A 12,735-nucleotide genomic window follows, 5' to 3' on the forward strand; every position below is an offset into this window, starting at 1 on the left:
CAACGAGGCTGGGGAAGGGCCTGGAGAACAGATCCTGTGAGGAGCCATTGAAGGAGCTGGGGCTGTTCAGTGTGAGGAGGAGAAGGCTGAGGGGAGACCTCATCACTCTCTTCTCACAGGTGATTAGTGACAGAACAAGAGGGAACAGCTTTAGACTGCAACAGGGGAGGGTCAGACTGGACATAAGGAGAAAATGTTTCCCAGAAAGAGTGGTCAGAGAGTGGAATAGGCTGCCCAGGGAGGGGGTGGAGTCCCCACCCCAGGGTGTGTTTAAGGGCCGTTTGGATGAGCTGTGGGGGGATGTGGGGTAGGGGAGAACTTTGTAGAGTTGGGCTGAGGGTTGGACTTGATGATCCGAAGGGGCTTTTCCAACCTGAATGATTCTGGGATTCTGATTCTGTGAAGTAAGGTCCTCAGCTTTTTTTTTTCACTCTGGGCTGTGTGAAGGGAGGGGACAGTCACATGGAGAGTGGCGGAGCTCATCCCCTGAAGAACTCCTGCTGCCGCAGCACATCACAGGGAACCTCAGCTGCTGTGCTGGCTTGGAACAGCCCAAACTCCCAAAGCACACCCTAAAGCACTGCAAGCTTTAGAAACTGTGAAACACTCATAATTTATGGTTTTTTCCCTTCTTACTTATGACATTTGGGGAATGCAGTGTGTCAAGAGCCAGGCCCTGGGCTTTGTAGAGGTGTCTAGGCCAGCGTGCCTTGGGGTCCCAGCAACGTGTCCCACCATGGCTGGGGGGTCACGGCTGGGTGGAGTTTTCTGGGATGTTAATGTTACTGATTTGTTATTAATTTGAGATTATGATTTTTGGTGATTTTGATAAGGAATGATTAGAACTAGTTAAACGGAATCTCACAGAAATACCGTTTTTTATAAAAGATAGTGGTGTAATGTAGTCATAGAGATGTTGTTTAAAGTAGCCATACAACCAGTTCCGCTGCTAGACGAGGTACAATTGTTAGACTGCTTGGTGAGGATGATTTATTGCCCTGTAGACCAGGTGTTTTAAAAGCTGCATTGTGAAAAGGCCTCGAAGCATGTTAAAATCGTAATGTGTGCCAAAGTCCTTGAGTCGAGGGCACTGGAGGGTCTTTCTTTTAGGTCTGTGGTTGTCACAAAAGCAGCCCCCAACTCATGACCGGGAAGAGGTGGGAATATGAAAATGAGTTACAGGAATAAACATGTTTATGTATGAGAACTTGATTAACATATATGACTATCCAATATAATCAGCATGTTACACAAGTTAGGGGTGCGTTGTTGGTGCGACTGAAACAAAGAGCTTCACTACACAGTCAGAACGGAGTGTGACTGTTCAGCAGGGATTCTTTATTCGCAGCGCTGAGCAGCACTGGGGATCACTCCACTGTAAGTGCCACGCTTCCTAACTCTCTAATATACACAAAAAGCATACATATGCATCAGATTTCTTAGAAGAGGCAGTCTTGTGCTAATGGGTTCTTAGAATTCATTTACATAGTCTGAGCATGCATAGTAAAAATAGTGAGGGTCTTCTCCCCTCCTTAGGGGTCCCCACAGCCTTTCTCACACTGTCCATTAATGAACTTCAGGTTTCTTGTGTCCATCTCTGGTCAGAGAGTTACTTCATCCATCCTTCAGCTCCTCTTTGTTCCAAGGAGGTTAGTTTAGATCGGCTTTCAGTCACTTCTCTCGACACCGGTGTCTTCTTAGGCCCTTGTTTTCTTTAGGTTCCTGCCATTAGGGATGTACTCAGGGGTTTTTTCAGACTGTCCGGGGTCTGTCTTACCTTTACTAGGCAAGGAGTTAAAGGTTTTAAAACATCTTATAAGTGTGTAACTGGGTAACGACGCGAGAGGGTAGTTAGGGAAATGTATAAATGAATTATACACGTTATTGTAAAATACAGGAAAAATACAGGAAAAATACAGGAAAAAATAAAAGCTAGTAAAACACAAGTGATGTCTAACGTTAGAACTAAATGTCTTATTTTACAGGTCCCTGTCCATTAGCATTTTCAAGTATACTGGTAGCAGCTTCCCTTCAGGACGACTCCCATGCGCACGCGGCCGTTCATAAAGGGGCGTCCGCTTATCTGCACCAAATCGGTGCCCCTAATTTCTTCCACCCCGTTTTGGGGACACCGAGGCCTTTACCCTGCCCCCGGCATCAGCCCGGCCGCGGTGCCCGGCCGGGCCCCCGAGAGGCGCTTTCCCGGTCCCGCCAGCAGTGCCGCGGGCCTGCGGGCCCTGCTCCCGGGCTCGGCCCTCCCCGGTGCCCGAGGGAGCCCCGGAGCTCCGCTCCCGCGGCTGCAGGATGCGCGGGGTCCGCTGTGCGGGGAAGGAGTGAAACTGCCGGGGGTGACTTGGTCCCAGCCGCGCCTCCCCCTCCCGCCCCGCCGACATGGTCCCGCCCGCGCCCGGCCTCGCTGCTGCCCTGCGCGGCGCCGCCCCGCTCCGGGCAAGATGGCGGCGCCCGCGGCGGCCTGGAACCGGCTGGACGTGCCGTGGCCCGCGAGCGGCGCGACGGTGGCTGTGGCGGCCGAACACCCGGCAGGTCCCCGGCGGGGGCCCGGGGGGGGTCTGGGAGGTGTTTGGTCAGTCGGGACGGGCGGGGGCTGCGGGGTACTGAGGCGGGCACTGAGGCGGTGCCCGGTTCCCGCCCGCAGTGAGGTGGCTGCCGGCGCTGCGGCGACGGTGCGAGATGGCCGGCAAGAGGCTGTCGGGGACGGGCCTGGCCGCCGAAGGACGCGTCCTGCGGGCCGTGCTCTACGTTTACCACAGCAGGCTGCTCCGGCACCGGCCCTACATGGCCCTGCAGCAGGTGAGCGGCGGCCCCCGTCGTCACGGGTCCCTGAAGGGCCTTTGGGGCCGCAGGTGATGCCTGAAGCATCGTGCAAAAAGGAATGCGGAGCGGGTGGGGGGTTGTCGCCCTTGAGTCTCCTCACAGTTTCGTGCCGGGTGTGTCCTGGCTCCGTGCAGCCAGTGCAGCTTCCACGTCCCAGCCCTGTGGAACTGATACTTGGCTTCTTACGCTGAGACCTGAAGCAGGTACAATTACTTACATTTGAAGATACGAGTAATACAGGCGTTTAATTTTCAATTTATTGTAAGGGGGGGGGGGGGGGGAAGAATAATCCTAGGCTACTCTAGTAGGCGCTTTCTGTTAAAAGATAAAAAGTGAACTCCTTACTAGATTTCTTGTAAAGGGACTGTCAGTATCTCCAAATCAAGTTTTCAGGAAGTTTTGAAACAGAACAGGAGTTTTTCTTACCTTCTTGATTTGCTTATGCATTTGTGTTCTTGAAAGCTAATACAGCAGGGGAAACCTTGATTAGAAGCACTAATTAACACTGGCATGCTCCAGCCCTTCACTTAATTCCATATTCATAGTAGCATGACAAAGGAATCATTTTCATCATAGTGCAGATATAGAAACATACTAGAACATTCCATCATACAAACCTGCAATTTTTGCTTTTAAACTGATAAGGGGAAGGTATCAATACGGTGACAGTTCTTAGCCCAAGGCACTCCCTTCTCTCAAAATACCAAAGGAGGTTTTTTTTCTAGGTAGAACAGTGCTTGAAGCGCCTGTGGAAAATGAACTTGGTGGGCTGCATAGAAGCTCTGGCAGAACTGATTCCCAGGTAAGTGTCATGATCCTGTGTGTTTTAACTCAGTCTGCAGAGCTGAAGGGGGGAATGCCAGATCATAACCATCTCCTCATCCTTGTATCAACACAGGAAAAACACATCCCAAACCCATGCAGAGTGTTTTGTTCCCAGCCAGCCTATGCTGGAAACAGTGGCTCTGAAGGTATTGGGAGGTTGCAAGCTCATACTACGTCTGCTGGACTGTTGCTGTAAAGCTTTTCTGTATCCTTTTTTCACCATTCTTAGAGTTCACCAGCAGCACCTCATGAAACTAGCACTAGGTCTGCGGTAGGCCCTGTATTGCTGATGGACTCAAATGTGCAACTTGAAGTTTCTTTGATAGCCAAACATCTTATTTTCGAGTTATTATGTAGGAACCTCAGGCTGTTGGCTGGCTGCTATTCCAGCCTTGAGCAACCCAAAGTTTGGATACTCATCTCACAAATGATGCAGGATATTGCCTTGTGAATTGCCTCTAGTCGGTACATTCAGCAAGTCTCATTATATGCTGTTTATTTTTTATCCTTAACTGGTGTAATCTTCAGCTTGTCCGTTAAGCATCTCTGCTCGGAAGAATTCATACTTTTAAACACCGTAGCTTCAGGGTTGTTGAGCAGGCTATGGTTTGTGTATCCAAAACTCTGTCTTGTTTGTTGTCTGTCTGCTTGACGTGCCTGTCAGGGAGAAGGGCTTGTAATTAGGCTTTGCTGCTGAGTGAGCTTTATTCATTTGGGAGGAGGGGGTGTCCCTGCATCCTTTTGGACTTGATTCTATCACCTGAAGAGTTGTATAAGTGGAGAGAGACTTATTCCATGCTGTTACAGGCGGCTTTGTTCTTGGTTCACAGCAAACTTCATGTAGCATAATAAAACCAGGGTTAATGCCAACCTGCCACAAACACTAATATCTGGTACTCTCTGCAGTGAGCAGCAAGTCCTGCTGCATGCTGAAATGGAAAGGATGGGATAAAATTTTATAATACTGCTGAGTTTTCAAGGGAGATCAGTGTTCTGTTCTTTCTTGGTACAAGAAAGTAACTGCTGTCCATAGCTGAAGGAGGAACAGCATTGTGTAAAAGAACTCAGTAAAACGTTCTTCAACACAAGAAATGTGTCTCCCCGGTAAATGTAGAGCAGGTGATTTTACAGCAGCAGTGCTAGCACCATTGTCCTGAGCTGTTACAGGTTGTTTTGGGGGGAAGACCTCATGCCAGATGGTTTGGATGTGACCTGAGAACCTGACTGGTCCAAGGTGTGGTGCTCAGCAAAGCTTGAGGGAAGCAGAAAGCAGAGGGGGTCCTGATCAGGGATTTACTAGTCGAGTCGCTCCTACATTCTGATCTTGAACAGTTCCTCAAAGCTCAGACTAATATTAAGGAAAGTATGATGATGGAGTGTAAGAAGATAAGCTTGTGTTGAAGGGGAATAGGGAAAGGGCAGCTGGGAATCTCTTCCATCAGCTCATCTACTTGAGCTGAAGGTGGCTGTTCAGTGAGCGCGGGGTTTTGCTAGAGACTCCATACCTTTGTGTCTTCTCCTGTCAGGATTCAGCACCGGTGTGTGTTGCAGAACCTCATGTCCTTGTACAGCACGTTGTCCACAGCACTTCGTCTGGTGTCTGAGACCCAACAGATGCCTTACATCAAGGGGTTTACCTTCCCTGCTGATATCAGCAACTTTCTCGGAGTTAACATTTCTTCTGAGGTGAAGAAGCAAAAGGCTAGAATGCGTACAACAAAAAAATCTACCAGATGGCTGAAGCAGCTCATCCCAGCCATGTCAGAGGCTGGGAAAAAGAGAAACACTGCGACCTGCATGAGTGCTGTGAAAAACTATAGTGTCCTGTGCCCCGTGGACATCGGAGAGCCAGTTCTGGTGGCCAGAGCCAGCAGAGGTAAAGCCTTGTGCCACAGTGCTACTGGTTTCTGACATCTCAGACACTGGCTGCAACTTCTTTCTAACGGAGCCGAGCACTTTGTACTCCCCACAGGGTATGGTTCTAGTACACACTCCCCTCTCCTGTCCTTGGAAGAGGAGAATGCTGCATGTACCCTTGTCTTTATAAAACTGTGGATACTGTCAGCAAGGTGGTTTTTTGTTTTTTTTTTTAAATGTGATACAGCCCAAAGAGGAGCAGGTTTAATGAATGCAATATACAGGTCCTGTAAATAGTTACCCATATTTTCCTGCTTCTGTACAGGTGGAGCCCAGGGATAGTGAGGGAAGCTAAGAGCACTGTCTGCAGTCCATATGGGAGTAGATACAGTTGTAAGGACAGGATGCAGGTATCCTGTACTGGCTGCTCCTGGGCTTCCCCCAAGTCTTCCCCTGCAGTCAGGGCTCTGGCCAGTGACTGCAGGCATCCAGGTGTCTGCATGAAGCTTTTACCCATTAAGTTCCCCTTTGCAGCCATCTGCAAATCTCTGCATCCTCTTCATCCCTTGCCAGCTGCCAGGCGACATGAGCGTAGTGCCCTTTGAGTTTACCTGGAAATATTGAGTACAGGTGTAAACCTAGCGATACAGCAAGAGATCTGACAGCTTTGCAGGGCAAAGCGTGTGGTGTCTCTGTGCAGACTTAAAACTGTCTTTACTTCATAATGGGAACTCTCCTCTCTCTTTGTAGGAAAGCACCTGGGACTTGATGTGAAGACCTTGCTTAGACCATCCAGACCTTCAGCACAAGAGGTTTGTATGGTAGCATTTTAATTTTTTTTTTTTAACTTTAAAGACCATAACACTGAAAACATGGTATCCCTGATTGAAAATGTCCCCCTTTCCCTGCCTTATTTTTGCTTGTCTAACAACCCAAGTTAGTGTGGAAGCTTTGCGCTGAAAATCACTACTAATTTCTGCTGAGGAATTTGAGCATTTTTTGCCATGTCAAGTGAAATGACCAGAGAGTAGCAGACAGGACCAAGTCAGTAGAAAACAGGAATACAAATTCTAATTATGTGCCTCTTTTTCTATTCCTGCTCTTCCACTTTCTTCTTATGAAACAAGGAACATTCTGACAAAAACCTCAGTTCTCTGCTCCTTTCCAGCAGAGAGGATCAGGCATGTCATGTTTATAAAAGACTACTTCTGTTATTCTTTATTTCAGGGTATAAGCCTTGCATCAACACCTTTTAAAGCAAAGTTGGCATCGCTTTCCTCTCGTATAGCAAAATCAAAACATACTGGATCTCTCGTACAGATGGTCCAAACAGCTGCATCGTTTGGGGAACTCTCAGAGGCACTCAGAAAAGCCATTCTGTGGTGCAAAGGCAACAAATTCAAATCGGAAGCTTATTTTCTGCGTAACAAGTTGTTGAAAAGCAACCGGCTGCACCACGTGGAGGCTCAAGGATGCAGGTAACTGCATGGGTATGGAGTTTCTGGATCTGACACTTTAATATTATGTATTTTGCTACAGCAAGGGGTCTAACCCACTCTTTGTAAACTCAGATGGGATCACTCAGGTTACTGGGTGCTCTGACATAAAGATTCAGTTTAGCTTCAGTCATTTGTGAAGGGATATAAAAGGCTAACAAATGCACAAATATTTAAGAGGGAGGATGAAAATGCAACTTAAATCATGGGCGTGTTTAATGGTAATGATTATATGATGCAAGGGGTGTTGTCTTTCTTCAGAGTGCCCTGGCTACTGTTGTACGAGGTGCTGTTCCATCTCCTTGGTATGACAGGAAAATGGTAGAGAAGGCTAATAACCAAATCTCTCCAAACCCCAAATGAAATCACACTTTAGCAGCTGATAAAGTTCTGTTTTGTGCTCTTCCTTCCCTTAAGCTTGAAGAAAAAACTGTGCTGTGTCAAAACATCTGTCCGTAAATACCTCCTGTATGGGTCACAAAACACATACTGGCCAAAGCAGTCCCTGAGTGCACGGTTCTGTCCAAGGAGGATCAAATCATCCCTGCGTTTGAAGAGAGCTCTTTGGCAAAAACCTTCGGAGCTTTTTGGGGTCTGTGGGAACAGCACATCGCTGGCCCTTCCAGCTCACCAGGGTGGGCCTCCAGGTGGGGAAGGGCATGCCAGTGCTGGTAGAGGCTGTGTCATACTAAGCACAGCAGAGACCCCAAAGCAGCTGCTGCTGGAAGGAAGCCCTGGCCCCGCATGGAAAGAAGCTACTGAAAAGATGGATATTGATTCTATTTTTGCAGCAATGGGTGTCTGACCCTGGACTTGTAAGGAGGAAAGGGGTCAAGTCATTCCAATTTTTTTTTTTAAAGTAAAATCCTCAGAACCTGAATGGTGTCTTGGTAACTCACACCCTGAATTCTGCTAATAAAGTACCAACCATTTTATTATACTTTTATAAAACAGCTTGCGTTTTTTTTCACAGAAGGGTGTTCCAAACAGCTGAATAGTTTTCATTCTTTTACTTAGCCTTGTCCAGGAACAGTGACTTTAAGTTACCATTACTCAGTGTCTCCTCTCTACTGCTTGCCCACAAGTGCTACTGTGAAAAATAGTTACCACCCATGGTGGAAGGCTGCAGCTGATTGCTCACTGCTGCTGTGGCTGGATGCCAGATGTCCACCAAAGCTGCTCTATCACTCCCTCAACTGGACAGGGGAGAGAGAATATCAAAAAAGACTTGTGGGTCAGGGTAAGGACAGGGAGATCACTCAACAACTGCTGTCATGGGAAAATAGACTCAACTTGGGAAAAGTAGTTTACTTGATTACCAATCAAATCATAGTAATGAGAAATACATCCAAATCTTACACCTTCCCCCCACCTCTCCCTTCTTCCTGGGATTAACTTTACTCCCAGGTTCTCTACCTCCTTCCCTACCAGCAGCACAGGGGGATGGGGAATGAGGCTTGTAGTCAGTTCATCACCTGTTGTCTCTGTCATTGCTTCCTCCTCAGGGGAGGACTCCCCACACTCTCCCCCTGCTCCAGCGTAGGGTCTCTCCCACAGGAGACAGTCCTCCATGAACTTCTTCCACGAGTCCTTCCTACAGGCTTCACCTCTTCACAAACTGCTCCCCATGGGGTCACAAGTCCAGCCAGAAAACCTGCTCCAGTGTGGGCTCCTCTCTCCGAGGGTCCTACCAGGAGCCTGCTCCAGTGTGAGCTTTTCCCCAGGATCAGTGTCCTCAGGTGCATCTGCCTGCCTCACCCTGGGCTGCACGGGAATCTCTGCTCAGGCACCTGGAGCACCTCTTGCCCTCCTTCTTCACTGACCTTGGTGTCTGCAGAGTTGTTCTCTCACATATTCTCACTCCTCTCTCTGGCTGCTGTTGCACAGCAGGTTTTCCCGCTTTTTAAATACATTATCCCAGAGGTGCTACCACCATGGCTGATGGGCTCAGCCTTGGCCAGCAGCGGGTCCATCTTGGAGCCAGCTGGTATTGGGTCCATCAGACATGGGGGAAACTTCTAGCAGCTTCAGAGAGAAGCAGCTACCCCTGTAGCCCCCCCCCCAGCTATCAAAACCTGGCCATTACAAACCCAGTACCTCAGACAAAAGACCTGCCACCACTTTTCCAAGGAAGCAGTCTTCTATCCTTCCTTCTGCTTGTATAGGGGGCAGACAGCCTCGATTTGCAGTATGATCTCTGCTCAGCACGTTATCCTTGTCCCAAAATGAGGTGTTAACATGCTGCCTCTGAGCTGCTCCAAAAACGGGAAAACACAGCCGTGGCCTACAACAGTTAATTCCTGACTGGTGAACACGTCTCTCACTGTCCTGAAACCTTTTTAATGTAAGTGCAATTTCTGCCTGCTCGGCAATGTAAGGCACAGCTACTCCAACAGGTATTAATGAAAGAACATTAGAACAAGCAATGAGGTTAGTGCTTTCTGCCAGGCTCTTGCCTGTAACCAAGTCCCAAGATCAGGATCACCAGGAAATACTAAGAAAGAGTTGTCTCAGAATGAAGAACAGGAATCTGCTTTGTGGCAGATCACCTCCTCACAGGGGTGAGGAAAGGCTGTAAGTGCAAGTAAATCTGGAATAGGTTTACTTCAATTTCTTAGGCTTAATATTGGTAGAAAACAATAGAGGATAGAGGAAAAAATAACCTTCCTAGCCAATTAAGTGCTAAACCCCCTGTATTATGCACTTTGTGTGAACTGATCAATGTAAGTTTAGTTATGAGGAGTGGGCACAAACTTCAAATGTTTTATTCAAAGAGCATATACAGAGCAAAGAGCACAACAACCATAGTAGCTTGGGCTTGAAGACTGTTCAGTTAACCCACATCTATTCTCTAGGTTTCCTGTCACGGGAATACCCAACGATAACTGAAATAGGTGTAAAGAATCACCCATCATTAGCCCTCTAGGTATCTGGATTCAACACAGTCCTACTTCAGACAGACTTCCTGCCATTACAAGAATCTTCAGAGCTCTTATTTAATAAAATAATATAAAAATACCTAAGTATACCACATACAATCAGGTAACATTTGACCATTTGAGTACTTCTCAGAAAAGGCTGGAAGCGAGGTCAGACACCCCTGCAAACCCCTCCAAACAACACACATGATGTTCTTTCCTTCCAGGCAGCAGGTGCCCAAGTAATGCCCCAGTGCAGCTTGTGCACAGAATCAAGAGCCATAGTTTGCTTCATCAAAGGCCTTTCTGGCTCGTTTCAGTTCTTCATTCATGGTTAGGAGGTCTTTAACTCTGGCAAACTTCCGGGGGTCCTTGCGTATTAGAAAGACAATGTCCTCAACCTGTACACGACCCTGCCGCCCAATTGACATGGCCTTGTGTGTCTGTTAGAGGAAAAGAGGAAAGTCAGCAGTGTTCCTTTGCCCTTTTTTTTTTTTTAAAAGCTCTCAATTCCACTTTATTTCCTGTCATTTTATAATCAAAGACTAAACAACTGCAGGATCTGGGCACCATCACCTTAGTCACAAGAGAACTTCCCAGTAAACCATGGACTTATTGTTGCTCTGCTGTCCCCAGCTGCCTGTCACTTACCCCCAGCACATACCACTACATACATGTAGCAGTAATGGCATCAAAACTAAAGCCAGGTTACATGCAGGACACCCAGCCTGAAGAGTGCTTGGAGATGAACAGCATCAGGCAGAACTTGGAAGCAACATGAGGTAGCTATCACAGGACAGTTTAGTGCATTCTGATGTGGGAAGGCAAAGCCAACCTTTCAAAAGGGGATCCACAAACAGTAGGAGTAACTTTTCTCAAAAAACAACAACAAACTTTCAAACAGTATCCAAATATGTGAAAGAGCAATGGCTGCAGGCTGTAGAAGCTTGCATTTGTTTTGTAGCACAGAGCTACATTCCCATCCATGTAAAGACACCAGGAGAACAGAAAAAGTTGATACTGAGCCTTGTCTTTTGTCAGCTGCACATATAGTGATGCCACAGCGAACCCTGAAGTCAACTGTGTATTTCCGCCCATACAGTGCTAATCTAACTACTGTTTAAGGACTTCAGACACTGTTCTAAATCTACACGGAGCAATATGCATGAATTCTGTCTTAATCTTGGAGAAACAAAGTCAAAGTTTAGCTTTTTCCTACTAGCATCAGAGTTTTGGGCATGGGATAATGCAATGTTTGAGTCAGAGGTATTAACCTCCAGAAGACTAAAGCCTTCACGAGGATCTTTTGACCATGCGGCCTACAGCTGACTTACCATTTCTGTGATAAACTCTATTACCAGGTCCTCGAGAATGTCCACCGATTCTGTGTAAGGGTTCTGGTCATCCCCGAATCCATACATCATGCATCTTACTGCAGAAAGAAACACTCGGTGTGAGGCTTCTTTCATCTACTCAGCGCTGTCAGCTGCAGGCATCTAGTTAGAGCTCACCTGCCTACATCTTTGTGCACCAGGATGGCCCTCCTGTCTGTTGGGCAGGACAATCCTCAAGCAAACATACACGAAATAAGCAGGTAGACAAAAGCCAACTAAAGCCTAGTGCTGCATATGCAGGAAAGCATGTCTGATGCCAGACTCCGTAAATACGCATTGAGCCTACCGAGTTCTGAACATCGCCTGGCAGCCTAACTGACTTCTGGCACAACCAGGTTCAGAGGAAGCTTTAGCAATAATCTGGGGAGTGGGGCTCTACACGACAGCTTTCTCCACTTTCAGCCACGGCACAGAATGAGAGCATCTGTTTTGCTAAGGAAAGCTGAGTTTTGGAACTCGACAGCCGCCGCCTCAGCGTTCCAGCTGTGTCTGGGGGAAGGTCATCGGCCTTAAAGGCCGCCGGAGCCCAGCGGCGAGTGCCCGGCCAGCGCTGGACAGGGCTTTCTGCCCCGGCTCGACTCACGTTCTTTGGAGAACAGCCTCTTCCTCTTCCCCTGCCCGCCGTCCAGGCCCCCGCCGGCTTCCTCCGCGTCTTCTTCAAACTAAACGGGCACAGCGGAGGAAAGGCCGCCGTCAGCGCCTGGGAAGGCGGGAGGGGACCCCGTTCCCCTGCCGCCCCTCCGCGGCAACCGAGGGCTGCTCGGCCGCGGGTGGGGTGGGATAAAGCCCGCAGGGACCCTCCCGACGTTGCCGACCCTCCACCGCCACTCACCGGCGCATCCTCCTCCTCGTCCGCCATGGCCGCGGGGCGCCGGCGGCCGCTTCCGGAAGGGGCGGGAGCGCTTCCGCTTCCTCAGCCCCGCCCCGCCCCGCCGCCATTTTGTGCTGCGGCGGCGGGAGGGTCTGGGACTGGGCTCTTCCATGGCGCGCCGCTCCCGCGCTCCCAGGCGGGTTCCGGGTGCCAGTGAACCAAAGAGCTTCACCCGACAGCCAGAATGGAGTGTGACTGTTCAGCAGGGATTCTTAATTAGCAGCGCTGGTCAGCACTGGGGATCGCTCCACCACAAGTACCGCGCTTCCTAAGAGAACTCTCTGAATAATATAGACAAAAAGCATACATGTGCATCAGATTTTGTAGAAGAGACAGTCTTATGCTAATAGCTTCTTAGTATTAATTTACATAGAATCACAGAATCAACTGGGTTGGAAAGGACCTTGAAGCTCCTTCAGTCCAACCACAAGCCTCACCCTGACCATTTCCAACTCCACCAGATCCCTCAGCGCTGGGTCAACCCAACTCTTCAACCCCTCCAGGAATGAGGACTCCCCCCCTGCCCTGGGCAGCCCATT

General features: G+C 48.6%; 2 protein-coding genes across 2 annotated transcripts; one reads left to right on the forward strand and one right to left on the reverse strand.

Annotated features, from left to right (window-relative positions):
- Positions 1-2,447: 2,447 nt before the first annotated feature.
- RMP64 (ribonuclease MRP subunit p64) lies at positions 2,448-8,339 on the forward strand. The gene is made up of 9 exons (XM_074897569.1): positions 2,448-2,544; positions 2,657-2,811; positions 3,561-3,637; positions 3,734-3,865; positions 4,189-4,266; positions 5,187-5,536; positions 6,268-6,329; positions 6,838-6,995; positions 7,431-8,339. The coding sequence occupies exons 1-9, from the start codon at positions 2,454-2,456 to the stop codon at positions 7,816-7,818; spliced, it is 1,491 nt and encodes a 496-aa protein (XP_074753670.1). The 5' UTR covers positions 2,448-2,453; the 3' UTR covers positions 7,819-8,339.
- Positions 8,340-9,729: 1,390 nt separating this feature from the next.
- TAF13 (TATA-box binding protein associated factor 13) lies at positions 9,730-12,228 on the reverse strand. The gene is made up of 4 exons (XM_074928160.1): positions 12,158-12,228; positions 11,909-11,987; positions 11,266-11,363; positions 9,730-10,374 (listed from the first exon to the last, which is right to left on the reverse strand). The coding sequence occupies exons 1-4, from the start codon at positions 12,182-12,184 to the stop codon at positions 10,204-10,206; spliced, it is 375 nt and encodes a 124-aa protein (XP_074784261.1). The 5' UTR covers positions 12,185-12,228; the 3' UTR covers positions 9,730-10,203.
- Positions 12,229-12,735: the final 507 nt, after the last annotated feature.

This window comes from Athene noctua, chromosome 1 (assembly GCF_965140245.1).
Source record: "Athene noctua chromosome 1, bAthNoc1.hap1.1, whole genome shotgun sequence".
In the NCBI taxonomy this organism is placed as follows: domain Eukaryota; kingdom Metazoa; phylum Chordata; class Aves; order Strigiformes; family Strigidae; genus Athene; species Athene noctua.

What these genes read in the sequence shown, in the direction of transcription:
- RMP64 (XM_074897569.1), top strand. Translation starts at nt 2,454, where the DNA reads ATGGCGGCGCCCGCGGCGGCCTGGAACCGGCTGGACGTGCCGTGGCCC. An exon ending in CCTACATGGCCCTGCAGCAG is followed by an intron (nt 2,812 to 3,560) that starts GTGAGCGGCGGC and finishes TTTTTTTTCTAG; the next exon opens with GTAGAACAGTGCTTGAAGCG. An exon ending in GGTGGCCAGAGCCAGCAGAG is followed by an intron (nt 5,537 to 6,267) that starts GTAAAGCCTTGT and finishes CTCTCTTTGTAG; the next exon opens with GAAAGCACCTGGGACTTGAT.
- TAF13 (XM_074928160.1), bottom strand. Translation starts at nt 12,184, where the DNA reads ATGGCGGACGAGGAGGAGGATGCGCCG. An exon ending in ACGAGGAGGAGGATGCGCCG is followed by an intron (nt 11,988 to 12,157) that starts GTGAGTGGCGGT and finishes GTGCCCGTTTAG; the next exon opens with TTTGAAGAAGACGCGGAGGA. An exon ending in TAGAGTTTATCACAGAAATG is followed by an intron (nt 10,375 to 11,265) that starts GTAAGTCAGCTG and finishes TTCCTCTAACAG; the next exon opens with ACACACAAGGCCATGTCAAT.